Source organism: Orussus abietinus, unplaced genomic scaffold (assembly GCF_000612105.2).
Source record: "Orussus abietinus isolate OABI.00-Male unplaced genomic scaffold, Oabi_2.0 scaffold195, whole genome shotgun sequence".
Classification (NCBI taxonomy): Eukaryota; Metazoa; Arthropoda; class Insecta; order Hymenoptera; family Orussidae; genus Orussus; species Orussus abietinus.
Genome location: NW_019394374.1, coordinates 161,173 through 177,605, shown reverse-complemented (window position 1 = coordinate 177,605; position 16,433 = coordinate 161,173). Strand labels below are relative to the sequence as shown.

General features: G+C 42.0%; 2 protein-coding genes and 1 long non-coding RNA gene across 6 annotated transcripts; 2 read left to right on the top strand and 1 right to left on the bottom strand.

Annotated features, from left to right (window-relative positions):
• The first annotated feature begins 125 nt into the window (after window positions 1-125).
• On the top strand, window positions 126-1,186 carry LOC105697787. Its single transcript, XR_001103883.2, has 3 exons — window positions 126-193; window positions 995-1,061; window positions 1,143-1,186. It is a non-coding gene; the product is annotated as an uncharacterized LOC105697787 (long non-coding RNA).
• Window positions 1,187-3,002: 1,816 nt separating this feature from the next.
• Window positions 3,003-4,169, top strand: LOC105703690 (NADH dehydrogenase [ubiquinone] 1 beta subcomplex subunit 8, mitochondrial). The gene is made up of 4 exons (XM_012432269.2): window positions 3,003-3,145; window positions 3,477-3,697; window positions 3,775-3,933; window positions 4,050-4,169. Exons 1-4 carry the CDS (start codon window positions 3,061-3,063, stop codon window positions 4,107-4,109), a joined length of 525 nt encoding a protein of 174 aa, XP_012287692.1. The 5' UTR covers window positions 3,003-3,060; the 3' UTR covers window positions 4,110-4,169.
• A 236-nt stretch (window positions 4,170-4,405) lies between these two features.
• On the bottom strand, window positions 4,406-16,212 carry LOC105703612. 4 transcript variants are annotated; one of them, XM_012432144.1, is made up of 7 exons: window positions 16,137-16,212; window positions 12,560-12,840; window positions 11,124-11,515; window positions 10,924-11,004; window positions 7,896-7,979; window positions 6,251-7,183; window positions 4,406-5,826 (listed from the first exon to the last, which is right to left on the bottom strand). In XM_012432144.1, the coding sequence occupies exons 1-7, from the start codon at window positions 16,150-16,152 to the stop codon at window positions 5,622-5,624; spliced, it is 1,992 nt and encodes a 663-aa protein (XP_012287567.1). In that variant the 5' UTR covers window positions 16,153-16,212; the 3' UTR covers window positions 4,406-5,621. The 4 variants fall into 4 exon arrangements, with proteins under 4 accessions (XP_012287567.1, XP_012287539.1, XP_012287560.1 ...); XM_012432116.1 differs by lacking the exon at window positions 16,137-16,212 and adding an exon at window positions 15,603-15,772; XM_012432137.1 differs by lacking the exon at window positions 16,137-16,212 and adding an exon at window positions 13,954-14,041 and having other exon boundaries at window positions 12,560-13,364.
• Between the last annotated feature and the right edge of the window lie 221 nt (window positions 16,213-16,433).

Sequence of the window (16,433 nt, the reverse complement as noted above, 5' to 3'; positions counted from 1 at the left end):
TCTCCGACACTCTCCGGCACACTCCGACACTGTGCGGCACTCTCCGGCACTCTGCGGCAACTTACCGGCACTCTCCGGCACTCTGCAGCTCTCTGCGGCACTCTCCAGCACTCTATGGCACACTGCGGCAACTCTCCGGCAATCTCCGGCACTCTGCGGCACTCTGGTGCACTTAACCACACTCAACGGCACTGTACGGCACTCGATAAGGCTCGAAAACACTTGAAAAACGCTCAAAAACGATCGATAACGCTCGACAACTCTCGAATAACGATCAATAACGCTCGAAAACGCTTAACAAACGCTCCAAAACACTCGAAAAACGCTCGGAAACACTGTAAAAACACTCGAAACCCGTTGAAAAACGCTCGGTAGCACTCAAAAACGGTCTAAGAACGCTCGAAAACGCTCGAAACCGCTCTGAAATTTAGCGATAAACGCTCCAAAACGTACGAAAACGGTCGAAAAACGCTCAGAAACGCTTGAAAACGCTCAAAAAACCCTCGAAAACGCTCGATAATGCTCGATAACACTCGAGAACGCTCTAAAACGCTTGAAAACGCTCGATAACGATCGAAAACTCTAGAATATCACTCGATAGCACTCGAAAACGCTCTGAAAACGCTCGATAACTCTCTGAAAATGGTCGAGAAACGCTCGATAATGCTCGAAAACGCTCGAAAACACTAGAATATCACTCGATAACACTCGAAAACCCACGACCCGGCGGGAAAATCCGTCGTGTCGTGACGCAAAGGGAGGACCCTTTGCGTTATGACATGGGGGTAAAATCCGTCGTGCCGTGACGCAAAGGGGGGACCCTTTGCGTTATGACATGGCGGTAAAATCCGTCGTGTCGTGACGCAAAGGGGGGATCCTTAGCGTTATGACATGGGGGTAAAATCCGTCATGTCGTGACGCACAGGGAGGGACCCTTTGCGTCACGACCCGACGGATTTTACCGTCGTTATTTTGCGTTATGACATATCTACAGTATATCTTAACTATCGAGCACCCACGTTGTAATTTTGCCTGTATCATTTGCGGATGAAATAAATGAGGTAAGTGAAGGGTAAAGTCAAAAAGGGCGCCACGAGTGTTCTTTCCTTACCATCAAATGCGAGCAGTGTTTGTGAGCGTAGGTAAGCCTTCACCGTCAACTGCCGCATGGTATTACCATCACGAGTACGTGAGCCGCCAGTGGCAACTGGTAGATGGCACCACCATCGCGAGTGCGCGAGCCCCTACCAGAAGTTCGTTGCGCCGCCCTTGGGGACAAAAAACGGTGAAAGCTGACGTACGAAACCAGAGGACAGCACAGGATGCGATTGCACGACCCTGCCCGTGAGCAATCTCCCAACTCATCTCTGATACAGAGATCTCTGTATCAGAGATTTCATAACCCATACAGCACACCACTCGCATACCATACGCATCCGTCCATACAACACACTACTCGCATACCATACTCATCCGTCCATACAACGGTCACCGCAGAGTACAGGATAAGGCGCCGAGTACATTGCCAGTTGGCATCGAATTACGGATATAATTTGCCGAAAGGGAATACTACTTCTAACGCGAACAATCCAGCAGCTTCCACCGTCACCGACGACTAACCCAGCTCGGCTGTCGGCCCGCGAATACGAGTTTCACTCGACGGGCTTGTCCCGGCTTACAGCAGGCAAAGCCCCCGCAGGATGCCGCCAAAGCGAAACAACGCATCGCGCAGCCGACAACCTGAGCGAGGTAGCCTTGCACGCCGTAGCTTAGCTACGACGTACTAGGTGCCGACGGAAGCTGCCGGATACACTAAAGGTACGGCATTGCTGTACCTGTAAAAATCTACTTCGGTTAGCACGCAAATCCGAAATTACTAGCTGCATGGAAAGGTACCCGACAACATCCTTTCCGCAATTTACAATTACGCTCGCACACAATGAGTGCTTCCACTTTTCACTACGTTAAACTACTATCATACAAAAGAAAAAAACACGCTAAGTGGAACCACTCGCGCAGCTATTTGCGAACCGGTGGTTTCGAACAATAGTTGGAAACCACCGATCCCCCAGGCTCACCACGTGGAGGTTGCTGCGCACCGAAACCCTTTACAAACGTAATAAATTAAGTTAAATATATTAAGAAAGGGAACGGAAGGGAGGGGGGATGTCTCTCATAAGGCCCGGTTTCACAACCCAAGTTAACCGAAGTTTGATTTTTAACCGTTAGATTAAACCGTAGGTTAAAACTGGGGTTAACTTTTAGGTTAAACCGTAGGTTAAAACTGGGGTTAACCGTTAGGTTTAACCGTACGTTAAAACTGGGGTTGAGCCAGTTACAGTAAAAACAGGTAACTCGATGTTTACCCTTCGGAAGACCAAAGGGTAATGATGCTCCGAGCGCGCGCTCGGCCTTATATAGGGTCCCCGACCCCGGCGTGCGCATGCGCAGTTCTTTATCACACCTTTGTATATTGCAATTTTGGAATTTCTTTATAATAACGGAATTTCATGGCTACGGAACACTTTTTTAGGGTCTTTATACTCACGTTATAAAATTTCAAACGATTAGGTACACCTAGTTTTGTGAAAAATTTCCTTATCAACCGACCCCTCGGTTGCCTCTTTCTCGTCACCTTAACGGAAAATCCGTAATTATAAGATGATGCAATAGGAGTACAAGGGTACCTTTTTCAGGTATCTGCGGTCAGGTGGCGACCGGGAGAAGCGACGGTACGGTAACTGAGGACTCCCGATTATCACAAAATCCTAATCATCATAAAATCCCCAAATTCTAATAATCAATTTTGAAAGTTATTAATCAACTATGTATTAGACATTTTGACGATCATACGTAAAAAATAATGCGCGAGCCCCTACCAGAAATTCGTTGCGCCGCCCTTGGGGGCAAAAAACGGTGAAAGCTAACGTACGAAACCAGAGGGCAGCACAGGATGCGATCGCGCGACTCTGCCCGTGAGCAATCTCTCAACTCATCTCTGCTGATATACACTGATATATATGATCTAAGGCTTGATCGGGCTCGAATCTATCGTAAAAGATGGCGGCGCTAACAAAACTTGGCAGAGTTTTGTGTGCACTTTCTGTGAAAAATAATATTTATTCATATAATATCGCGAGGCATGGTATGTGACTGCGATATTTCATATCATTTAATTCTACAGCTACTTAGAATTTTCCGATTATTCTAATAAAGATTGACAACCCTTGTTCAGAGGTTATGTAAGTCTTAGCAATTAGAAAATGAGCAATTTTATTTTAAAAGATCATTATTGTCTAGGGCCCTGTTTAGTGGATATTTTTTTTTAGTGAAATATTTTGATTAGAACAATTGAACTATATTTTATTGACTTTTTAGTTAAAATACAAAGTATTAAAAACATTGCGGTGTACTTCAGAATCGAAGTTAACATTTGAACAGTAACTTAATTGTGTACTGTATTTTTCTAATTGTAGTACATTACCGGGACTGGCAACCTGGTCCATGCCCACAAACGGAAGAGGAACGTATCAAAGCAGCAAAGAAATATAATCTTGTACCAGAAGATTACAGAATTCCTAAAGATAAAGATAATGTTTATGGTGACTATCCTGATTTGCCATTTATAGGACAGGCGTTAAAAGATCCTTATTACCCATGGGACAGTCCAGAATACAGGAGAAATTTTAATGAAACTGTAAGTTTTTGTATCATGTTTTACCAACTATTTGGTATCTGTTTTTTTATAATTAACATAATGTACTCTTTATTTAGGTGAATATGGACTTTGACATATGTGATGATCGTAAACTTGATCCTGGTAAAAGGACACGATTCTCAATACTTTACATGTTTTCAACTACTTTTTGTGTTTTTGGATCAATATACCTATTGTATTTGTTGGGAATGAAGTATCCTTCCGTGATACCAGTGGTAATTATATGAAAAGTTATAATATTTATATTTGTAACTAAGTTTATAATAATTTCTTCATTTTAATGATATTAATAAGTAATGCATAAATACATTATTTCTTTTTCATTTGCCAGACGGAAAAGCAGATCCCTAAACCAGGTGTAACACATTATACATTTGAACCACTTGAATAATTAATGTGAGAATGCAGTAATGTTAATCAAATATAAACAAATAAAGGGTAGTAATATGCATCTGTAAATGTTTAATTTAACCGTCAAATTGAGTATCTGCAGGTATGTGACCATATTAATAACATTCAAGTCAAATCAATTGCACATCTTATTACCAGTTTCAATAAACGGGTATATACTTTTATATGTTTGTTATCATCTGTTAATCTACTGATATTGTTATTTTTATTTAAATTACTCACAGATACACTCAAAGCAATTACATTCACAATTACAATAATATCAAAATATACAGATTAAGTTGAAGATCGAAGCATAACTTTATTGCACTTGTAAAAAATACACTTTAGTAATACTACTACAATATATTGATACTAAAATACTTTTATTACAACATATTGATAGCCTCGTAGGTTTTTTGAAAGCAGCTATTAATTTAAAAACGACATAAGTTGCAACTTTTCTTTGGTATTATAAACCTCCAAAAACCAGCAATATTACCTTTTCCTATCACACATTAAACTTTTTTATATAGAAAAATTATAGTTACAATTTAAGCATGCTACAAAGTTGAAGATCCATCAATATAAACTTAATCTTGTTTATAAGAAAAATTTAAACACGATGTATTATACGCGAGTATTAAAATAATTTAGAAATAACAATGTTGGACAGTAATAGTAGAAAGGATTGTTGAAACTTGACATTTTTTTCCTGCATTCATTATATAAGCATTTTTATGACATTAACCCCTTGGCCTATACGATATATGCCAATTGCGTGACTTTGCCACGAGTCAGACTCGTGGTTATAGGCCAAAGGGTTAATTATTATGAATATTTAATGACAATAGTTTTCTCCATTATCACTAACAGTCAAGTATAGTTACATGTAAATTCATTATTTTTATGTATTTATAGTATTAATGAATCATAATGAAATAATCATTCAGTTATTTATTACTAATACTACAGTTATTTTATTCACTATACTAAACTAAACACGTTATTTAAGTGAACTATGTATGACAGTTTATATAAAGCTTCATCATACAAAATTATAAAACTTACACTGTATATTTAGAAGAGTAAACAAACTGTATGTACTCGTAATTCATGAAACAAAAGCTATAAATATTTCATCAAATTTCCAACATTGAACAATCTAGTCGAGAAAGTGAGAAAATCAAGTACATTCCACAAGATAGGTGTCAAACAGATATGTATGATTGCACATATCTGGATATGAATTATAAGTCATCTAAAAAAATAACTTATTTGTAATGATAATATAAAGTGAATGTACACGTATTTGATCATAAGAATCTGTCCATTAATTCGAAACAATGATAAATATCAATCTTCTCGACTTTTATCATGGTCATTGCTGCTTTTGTCTACAGTTTTTGCTGTCCCTGGCAGACCCAATTTTAATGTCGGTTAAACAGAGGAAAGTTACTTTACAAATCAATTTAAAGACTTCATTGACAGGGACAAAGCACCTGATTTGTCTTCAGAGTGCAAGTCTTTTGATGCCGCACTCACAACAGAATTTCGCGGTTTCAGGAAACTTCGAGCCACACTCGTGACAGAATTTTGACATTTTGTACTTGACTGGGGTCCCTGTGTCGTCACGAGGGCCGGATCCAATGTCATCATCGAGACGACTTCCTCCGTCATTTACGCTGCATCCATGGTTGAAGTATTTGCGATTTAAGCTAAAGGAATAAATTCCAAATATTTAGACAATTTTCCCTTGTATATGCGATGGATAAAAGGTCAAGATACGTAAATGAAAATGAAATAAAAATCAACACGATAAAACGTCATAAATAGAAAGGTACTTAAAATGGCATTTGTTACTACACTTGTACAATAGGTTGATTTAAAAAAAAAAGCTTTCTCTTTTTAAACCAATTCAACTTGAATTTCTTAAACCAATTTTAGTCCCCTGATGCTCTAAAGTCAAGTAATATCTAATTAAATATGAAGACGATGTCATTTAAAAGAAATAACTTGAGAACATTCTATATTTATTTCTTCTTAATATTCTAATTAGGAACAATTTCATATGATTCGAAAAATTGAGCAATTTACAGGGCAAATAAGAATTACGAGTAATTCAAGAAAAGATCAAACAACCTGCTGTATGCTGAATCCGCACTGATCTTGCCGTGATCCTGACGTTTGTAGCTATCTGGCGAAGACAATTCCTCGTCGCTGACTAGGCCGTTTCGCTGTTGACTATGTTGAATGGGACTAGGGACGGACATGGAATTACTTTTGAGAAAGGATCTTAGAGAAGGAAACGAGGATACGTCTTCTTCGAAGGAGCTCGTTAATTCGTCAAACATAGAGTTCGATCGTTTAATGTCGACGTCCGAGGAGACTATAGAACTCAGACTTAAGTTACTCTCAGAAAGTACATTGTAATTATTATTCCTAGCTGTGGAATTTGTTTTCGAATAGTTTGTCGTTTTAGGGCAGGCTTTCTTTACAGAACTTCTGATGGAGTCTTTTCTTTCTGGTCCCTTAGGCGCAGACGAGGCTCTGACCGAATTGCAGCGGGAGACCGTAGGTCGCATGACCTTGGGGGTGACCTTTTCCAGGATTTTCCGCGACTTTTCTACGGAATTGATGAAACTCCGACCGCGGTTGCCGTTCGCTTCATCGTGTTCGTTCACGGTGAACGGCTTAGATTTGTCGAGGACGACGAGCCTCGTGGAGACGTTCAGGGACCTATGCGGTTCGATAGTCTCCTTTGCGCGAGAATGATTCTCTAGTTTGACCTCCTTCGAGATAGAATTGGTTTCCGTGGAATCACTCGAGAAGTCTGACATAAGGTCGTCGAATTCTGTAGGAGGTGCGATCAAAGAGGTGCGCTTATTTGTCACCGAGGATGGTGGGGCAGGGTATTTGGCGAAGGCTGAAGAATGGGAAAGAGGATAATTAGAGGACGACTCGGATGTATTCCGTTCTCGAGGACCTTCCTGTAAGGACTCGCTTGTATCCGAGAGAAGCTCGTTCAGCTGGCGTTCCGCAAGGAGGAAAGGATCATAATCCTTTCGTACATTGCTATAAGTTAAAGATATTTATTAGACATTACATACGTAAGCACCGCCAGGCTCGATGATGGTAAAGTAAGAAACGATAATAGGAATAAATGTAGAACAATATTATAGTCATGTTTATGACTTAACATGCCACGTGCAAAGAATGTTTAACAGATAAAGGGTATAATCCTTGCAGCCGGGACAAACGTGCTTGCTAACCATAATATGGCGATAGGTGAATTTTTATCTCGAATACGGACGAACATCAGGATATTGAATATGTCCGACTACGACCGGCATGACCGAGTTTGTTACATTTTTATAAAGGAATTAATTTAACTTTGCTCGGTCGTATGGAGATGTGATGTGCATTGCAAAATCTGGGAATACGATCGTAAGGCTTATATGTAGGGTTAAAATAGGAATGTCGCTTGCTGTACAGGATACTATAAAAAGCAACGATTATCTTAACGGTTTGCAGACCGTCGAAATTTGATCTCTCCAAATGGCCATCCGCGGTGAATCGTCAGATGGGGATATCAAGTCGACGGATAAAGAATGTGCTATGATCAACGGGTAAAGGGCATGAAGGACATGTTTCCGTGTTTCGTATCTGAAACTTCATGTGCACCTTGACGCTCTCTCTCTAAATTGTATAGCCATGAGAAAATTAAATGATAACTCTCTTCAACAATATCCATTACTGAACGTCGGTAATCCCTTATCGAACTTACATTCTATCGTTAAGTACGAAATTAAAGTCCGGACCAGATCGAAGATAATTACTCCAGACAGGTCGAAGCGGTGGATCACGAGTCCTATAAATGTGAATTCTTGTTAATTCAGCCTACCTTCGTCGGCGTGCCGGTAGGTTATTGGATGCGACAGGTGGAAGGGTTTGAATCGTGGGATTTTTCCAAAGGACTTTCAGCCCTTCCTGCTTTGGAGGATCCAGAGTGATCAGTCTGCTCGATGAGACCTTCAGAGCTTTTTGCCAATAGAATGGGCTTGATTTCTTGCTGAAAACTTCTCTGCTATTTCCGTTTCCGATTCTTGGAAGAGTGTTGCATTTTTCTTGAGAATTGTCTTCATCGATAGAGTTGATGTTATATGTTCTTGTTTTGTTTTCCTCACAGATAGGCTCTATGCTACAGATCTCTGTTGTACATGGACTTGATATGATGCCGGGGTTGGACTGTGTTATTTCAAAGGAAGATACTAATGTGTCCGTACTTCCACGAAGAAGATTCATGTTGTGTCGAATCTTCTTTTTTATGTCCGAAGACGCTCTCAGCTTTTCAGATTTCACATGAGGATCCGACAGAGATTTCACTTTGACGTCTACAATGTTCTGACCATCAGAAACCCTAGAGTCCTGAATAAACGGTTTATTGTCTGTATCATTTGACAAATTCTGATTATTGGTTACCGAATCGTGACTGACGTTACTAAAGTTCTTGTTTGCATCTTTTTTTTCATGCCCGCTGACAATAATTTCATTAGTTGTTTCGGTGAAAAATGTTGACGTACCAATGCTGCTGATATTTGCGTTTTCCTGGAGCCCAGTTGTGACCTTCCGTTTCTTGTATCTCTTTCCACTTTCACTTTCGATGGCATTTCCATCAGTCTTGGTTATCCGCAATTTCTTTGCAGGTCTACTATCCGGTGACTCTTTTCGATCTTCAGCATTTAGTAATTCTGGAGGCTTTTGAATCACATAGGTACCACATCTCTTTTGAGAAACTGCTTTAGATCTTACAGAATAACCATTAACTTCTAAATTATCCGAGTTCAGTTTTGCATTATAAGATAGTTCTTTCTCTTCAGAATTAATTGTGCAATCGATTTTGGTACCATCTTTTAAATTCCAATCACCGAACTTCTGTGTCGTTAATGTATGACCTGGCGAACATGTATCGATAGGAGAAATATTTGACGCCCTTCCGTAATGTTCAGAAAGATTATCTATAATTTCTAAATTATTTTTATGGTTATCTTTAAGGAATGAATTTACTTGCAATGTTTCATTCATATCATTGCTATTTTTAATTAAATTGTATTCTATTGCAGTGACGTTAAGGCTTTGCGCAAGACGATTATTAAATTTAGGACTTGCAGACAAAGTTGGTGAATTAAGATTAATATCCTTCTTGACTCCAGATTTCAACGAATTCTTCACAATTTTAACATTTTCCTTTAAAACCTCATTTTTTGTTTCCTTTTCATTTTGTAAGGTTGATATATTTAAACAATTACCACAATTTGGATCTTTTACTTCAACTTGAGTCTCCACTTTGTCTTTTTGTTCTAGAATGACAGGCTTTGCGTCTATAGAATTAGGAGACTTTACAAAATGATCAACTGTTTTGACAGTGCGTTCAGCCCCTCTAAGAGTTCCAGAATTATCTATGTAGTGTTGAAGATGTGGATACTTTTTAAATGTATTTTCATCCTTGGAGTCAACTGATGTTTGTTTATATGGCGAGATGTTAACTGGTACCATTTCTGTTTTGCACATATTGTTCAAACGTTTCATTTCTTTAATGTCCGTCTCATGATCAATAGAATTTACTGTTACAGCGACAGACATTGAATCGGGAAATATTTCTACTAATGGGTTGTTCGAAGAGTCTCTCAATTTTTTAGACAATAGATTACGCATTGATTCATCGTAGGAACGGTAGTCTTGGTTCCTTTCATTTTCTGATATGTTAGCGTCATTGACATTTAACGTCAAAGTAATATTATCAGATAATTTTAATTCATCTTTGGATTTTAAACGAATATCCAGTATAGGACTATTTTGATCACAAGTCGATTCTTTTGTACTCGATTCCGTCGTCATGTTCATCTTCTCGTCCTTGCTTTCTTTAATCAAATAAGTTTGATCTAGTTTTTGAACTTTATTTATCCACGTAATATTATCTTCGATACAAAAAGAATTTCTACATTCATCTTCTAAAGATTTAGCAATACTTTCAGGAGTTTGACATTCAAATTTGACCTGGCATTCATTATCATGATAAGGCTCCTTCGTTTCCTGCAAATCCCTACACGTTGGAAGTTGTAATTCTTCGATTTTAAAACGCATCTTTGGTGGATGATTCTTGGATCTATGAATATCTTGTCTGATTTGCTTCCAAGTGACTTGTTCAGAATCGATACATTCATGGTTTCTTTCGTCGCCTATACGATTCTCGTGTATATTGCAAGGATAAACACTTATGCCAATAACTCGATCGTTAATTGCGACATCATTGAGCTTAGGATTGCCGCAACTCCTGGCAGAAACCAAGTTAATCCTCTGGGTTCTTCTCACTCCGTCAGTCTTTCCATTAGAGCAGTTAACGACCCGATCGGCTCTGGATCCTCCCGTCTCTATTTTCCGAGCTTCGGCAGAGGAACGGGTCAACAGGAGGTCACTTCTCGTTTTACCAGGACTCGCGGAAGGGAGTTGGAAACTTCGACGAAGGTCACGCCGAGAGGATCGTGAAGAGGTGAGTCCGGATTCGCAGTCTTCAGTCAGCCTGAGCAGGAGGAAATAGGGTCAAGGATGCACGCTCGATGGTCATCAGGAGAAGGTCATCAAGGTTACGATTAGTTACACAGCAATGTACCGTTTCGGTACCTACCTTACACAATTTGATAAAGAACGCCGACCCTTCCCCTTCTCCTCATGCTCATCATTGACTACACGTTCCGCACGAACCGAAACCCTCGACGAATCTCAAATCTATACCTAGTAGCTTGATTTCTCCTCACCTGATTGAATGATCCATCGTCAGCCTTGACTTGTTGGCACTGGAGGTAACAGGCGGCTCTCGGTTATGTCCGGATCGTCTTCTATAATGAGAAACAGTGATGTACGATACTAAACTTCCTCGAGTTCACGCGGGAAACCGAGTCGGCGTATTTTTATCGTCATTCTCCTAACTTCTTAGGTACTGACGCTGTCTACTCACACGGGAGACGGTTTCGTCTTTCCCGGACTGTCGCTTATCTTGTTGCAGTTGGGAGACGATACGCTCTCCTTCGCTCTGCTCGTATATGACGTTGGTGACGTTTTGTTGCCGGTGCTTAAATTGATGGCTGACCCGGGGGCGTATTTCTCCCGGTTTGTTGGTCGCCTATTTCTCATGGCTGGTGCTCGGTACTTCATACGAGCCTCGAGTCGTTCCTTGGCGACGTTTGTAGCCGGGCTCACCGGAAGTCTCGTGGCACGCTCCTTGCACCACGCAACGTGACGATCGTAGGCTTTGATTCCAAACTGGCGATTACACGTGGGACACATCCCCTTTTCGTTGGCACGGGTGGGAGCACCCGTCGAAATCGCTGGTGGTACCTTAGAGTCGACCTACACAAAACGATACACATAAAGTTACGACGATCTTGGCGAATTTATCATATGCGAGAGACTTTGGTAACAATTTCACGACAATCTTTTGAGATAAACGTCTGATTCTCCGAATGAAAAAAATTAGTTTTCCTAACTAAGCAGCAATTGAATTCCGTATCTTTATGCTATAATGTCGAAATACGGTAACTCTCCTCTCTTAAAATAAATCTATTCTCCGTATTTCATCTAACGACGATAAGAACGACACGAAGAAGCTCGATATTTGCAGAAAATATGAATCGTTCAGTTTATCACGAATCTACGAAACGAGATACTCCGAAACTTGGTCCGTTGACGACGTTAGGATTTCGAGGTGATAATTCGACAATGAGCGCAATGTCATCGCAAACTGACATATTTTACCCACTCATCGATCACAACGGCACCCGCACTTCGACAAAACCGTGAAAAAAGTAGTCAAATACCGATTGGGAGTTTCCCGTGACTTCCTCGCCTCTGATGTCAAAATGCAACATGGCGGCTCTGGCTTTACCAGACCAAAAGGGGGGTTATATGCAGTTGTCATAGGAGAAATTGAAGAATTTTGTTTTTCGTAACTAAATTGCATTTTTAAATCGGAAACAGCGTGATTTCATAGTACAATTATTGAACTTAATATATCATTTTTTTGAGTTACAGGAATTTTCCGAAAGTTTTCTTTTTTTTCTGCGGTGACCACGATATCTCAAAAAGTATTTCACCGATCGGCTTCAAATTTTTAGGGCTAATTCTACACATGGAGGACTGCTGAATGACCGAAGGATTCTTCTTTTATATGAAAACTTGCTGTTTTATTAAGGAAAGACGAAAATGTTATAAGACGAAAAAAGTGACTTTTCAGTAAAACCACTGCCATTTTGGTAAAAATCGGAATTTGGAAAAATCCTTCGTGTCATGTGAAACAGTTCTATCCAATGCTCTTAAAAAAAAGTATTGTATTCGAATCGACCGATTTGAGGGGGGTTGCACTTCACCTCAAGAAAAAGGCCAGTCCACACTTACAGAATCTCCTCGAGCGGCGCGGATGGCACGAAGGAACTCATCGTGAGTCTGCTTCCAGGAGGAGGAGGGCTTGCAAGTCCGGTCCTCGTGGTAGGGCCGCTTCTTCTCCTGCTTCGGCAGGAATTCCGCGAGCTCGGTCCCCTGGATCCTCTGCTTCGCGGAGTCGAAGGGCTTGCGTCTCTTGACGGCCGTTCGCTCGCAGATCCTGGCATGTTTCTCCAGCGACTGCGGCTTGAAGGTCCGCGCGCAGATCGCGCACGGCAGCAGGATGGGCGGCACATCTGTGTCCATTTAACGAGGGCGTCCCCGTTAATTTCTCGATGAGAACTTGTGGCCCGGCGGCCCCGCGGACGACGCGGGACGAGCTGGCTGCCCGATCTCGGCGGCGAATCGTCTCTCTCGCGCTTTCTCGCGATTAATCGTCCCACAAGGATTAGCAATCGTTACTTCGGGACTCTTTCTCATTGGGCCGAGAGTGCCGGGCGACCTGCCGATCTTACCGAGGTCGGAAAACGACCTGATCGCGGGCCAGAGGACTCTATTGTCCCGCGAGGAACGAGTCGTGAAAGCGGGCACTTTCACGAGCCTCGGAAATGCGCCCGCACTCGGATGGACCCCGTGGGAAGACCGAGGGGACCCTCGCCGATCGGCCCATTCTTCCGACTCGGTCACGTGACCCTCTTACGAGGCCTCGCCGAGCTGCGACAGTCCAAGGCGAGCCGCGAGGCCACCTTAGCTCCGTCCGTCCGAGAAGTTACCGCGAGGATGCATTCGTAAGAGGAAAAACGTTTGATCGATCTTTGTCCTGCTGGAGAATGATTGGAATAGTCGGTTCGCTGATAATAACGCAGAGTCTGTGTTTAGGAGCCTTTCGCGAGACCCTGGAGCGAGGCTAATGGTGCAGGAGCGGGGTGGAGGTAAAGAACCGAGGAATGTCCGTGGATGAATACTACCTGCAGACGCGTGCGCTAATTCACTTTACGCTTGGGTAGCGTAACGTGACCGGCGTAGAATATTCGCGGATAATTATCCTCGGTACTCGTGGTACTCGTTGCGGAGACACGTGCGCTAGTTACTGAAACTGCCGACTGACTGCTCCGAAGGAATTTTCACGGACACTGAAAACGCGGATAAATCGAGATAACTCGACGAAGAAGATTTTACGACGAATTCCCGATGCCTGCCTCTCCGTGCACCAATTTACCGCAAGGCCACTAGTTATACCAGATTGGTAAGGATGATTAAAGATTTTTAGTAAGTGTTCAGAGGGTACGTGGGAATTTGTTTACTCGGGAGTCATCGAAGGTAGTGGAGGGAATGATCAGGATTTCGCCCAGAAATTAAATATACATGTTTTACGAACGATACTGAAGGAACAATTTACGCGCACTAACCCGCTCCGGAGACCCCAATTGTGCAGGTTGTGGGGACGGTATTCTCGCCGAAACGTGGCGCCAGACGTGGAAAATCGGTAGACAATTCTGATAGACCGGTAGATCTTCGAGGAAGACTCTGCGAGGACTGACGGAAGACCGTGGAAGAGCTGGTGAATGCTCGATGAAAAAAAAATATCCTGAGATGTCGAACGCCTTCTTGTCCCGCGACTCGCGACGACGCACATTCGCCCCCGCGATCGGTCGCCTACGAGAAACAACTTTCCTTCTTTGGATTTACCGACCCAGTGCCGCGATATCGAACGTAACATCGAGATGACGACGCGACAGGTCCCTTCCTTCCGAAAGCGACCATCCACCTACGACGATCTACCTCGTGAAGTACCATCAAGAGAAACTCAAAGGAAAGAACCGTTGAAGAAACCCAGCAACGGTTTTCACGGAAAGTTATATTTCCTGTTATATTTTCAAAGACGATTGCCATGACTCCAATTTAAGAGCACATCATTTTATTTATTTAATGACATAGCATTTGATCGGATTATTCGGTAGAATGTAAGTCCGAACTTTTCATAGTAGTGTTCGATACAAAATAATAATGATATATAACGTTGTCCCTGGATCATTCCAAATTGCAAATGAAAATTTGGAAAACAAGATAGGTGAGCTGTTCTGTATTGATATTTTCTTAACTTCTTCCTAACTTTCTTCCAATCCTTAGTATCAATTCCGATATTCCTTTGTTTTGATAAAAACAGACGTATACATAAGTTAGATAATGGCGAAATGTAAAGTGGTCATTTCGTTAATATACAAATTGTACCTTAGCTGACAAGTTCCTTCTCTTTCGCTGTTACCGAAAGACGCTTTGGGATCAAAGACTAGCAACTAGTTCTTAGGTGCCGATGATCTTTCCTCCCAAAATTAAGCTCGACCCAAATTCTGAACAGAAGCGACGTACACTTTTTAGACCCAGGAAATGGTTAATACATTCTAGAAAATCTAAACACGAAGAAGTCTATTTAGTTGAGCGATATTTAAATTAATTCTGCCGATGAATTACTTCGCATAAAGATATGACTCAGTCAAAGAGTGAGGCAGCATTGAGAGCACTTCGCGCAATGCACTTAGCTCTCTGCATCTTAAGAGCATTCATTAACCATACCATAAAGAGCCTCGGGTCGATCAATTAAATTTCATCCATACCTAAACGTTCCGTATTTAAATATTACGTTGCATTAAAACATCTACATATTTTATCACCCCCACGTAACTAAAGAAAGAAACATTACGCAAACGGAACTTAAACTTAAATCAGACCCGTCGCGGTCTAAGTAACAGACTGCACTCGTTAATACCTTCAGCCTGGATTTTGTCTGAAATACGTATTCTAAAATTGCAACACCATTTATACCGTAAATTACGGTCTATGAGGCCAAACGTGAATTCGGGAGAAATTTGCTTTCTTCTTAGATTATGGTATAAGGAAAGTATATCACGATTGACTATGGAGACGATATTAAAATTTAACGAAAAGGGACTTCGAATATTGTTTCCAATGTTAACGTACACTCGAATGGAAGGAACACGAAACGAATTCAATGGAGAAGTCCCAAGGGGAGAGTTGAAAATAAGGAAATGCAGATCACCGTCATTCGCGCCATCGTCGGGGGGGAGGTCGACCTGGTGTTTCTCGGTTTTGGGCTTCGGGTCTTCCGGGTGCGGAAATAAGGCGAGCGAGTGGTGGGCTCTGGAGCGCCCGAGTCGGGCCTCGAGGTCCGTCCCTGCCGCGGCCTTCTTCGAAACACAACACAACATCGGAGCGAGAGGCGGACTGAGCCGAGAGAGCCGGCTAACCGTGAACACTCTCCTCGAGGCGCTCGGCAGCGCACTAGGCGCGGGCGTCTCGCGTTAATTCATAAGGCGGTTTATTTTCAGCGCGGAGAAGGGCCAACCGGCCGTCCGCGACTATTTTCTTTTACACGAGCTATCGAAACGCCGAGACACATCCGTATATATAATTAGAAAACTTTCGCGGCCAAGGGACGGCACCAGGAAGAGGGCACCGCGCTCGGCGGAGAACCGGACGCGGAAAAGCAAACGTTTCCCTCGCGACATTACCCCGGAGAAAATGCCAAACCCACCTTAAATAACGGCGCACCATTTGACATGTACAAACTTACCCTCGGCGTCGGCCATATTGGTTGTTAGGCGAAACAATCGTTTCCATGGCGACAGGTGCACGGGGAAGTGCGCCGCGGTGCGTCGGGGGACCCGCAGTATTTTTTTTGAAACACTAAGTACCGTTACGATATTCCCACCCGGCGCACTGTATTTAATAAATAGTCCTTCATCTAAGTTGTATCGGTTTGCACTAATCTGAAGATGAATCCTATTGCGAATGGTCGGTTTTTTCCTTCTAAGGTGGACGAGCGTGGTCGAAGGCCTGAGTGGGCAGTTTGAAAATACCCGCGCATTTC

Excerpts from the sequence above, each read along its gene's own strand:
- LOC105703690 (XM_012432269.2), top strand. The coding sequence starts at position 3,061 with ATGGCGGCGCTAACAAAACTTGGCAGAGTTTTGTGTGCACTTTCTGTG. Across the intron at positions 3,146-3,476 it reads ATATAATATCGCGAGGCATG|TACATTACCGGGACTGGCAA; the intron begins GTATGTGACTGC and ends TTCTAATTGTAG. Across the intron at positions 3,934-4,049 it reads ATCCTTCCGTGATACCAGTG|ACGGAAAAGCAGATCCCTAA; the intron begins GTAATTATATGA and ends TTCATTTGCCAG.
- LOC105703612 (XM_012432116.1), bottom strand. The coding sequence starts at position 15,771 with ATGTTGTGTTGTGTTTCGAAGAAGGCCGCGGCAGGGACGGACCTCGAG. Across the intron at positions 11,005-11,123 it reads AAGACGAAACCGTCTCCCGT|AAGACGATCCGGACATAACC; the intron begins GTGAGTAGACAG and ends TTCTCATTATAG. Across the intron at positions 5,827-6,250 it reads GCGGATTCAGCATACAGCAG|CTTAAATCGCAAATACTTCA; the intron begins GTTGTTTGATCT and ends TTATTCCTTTAG.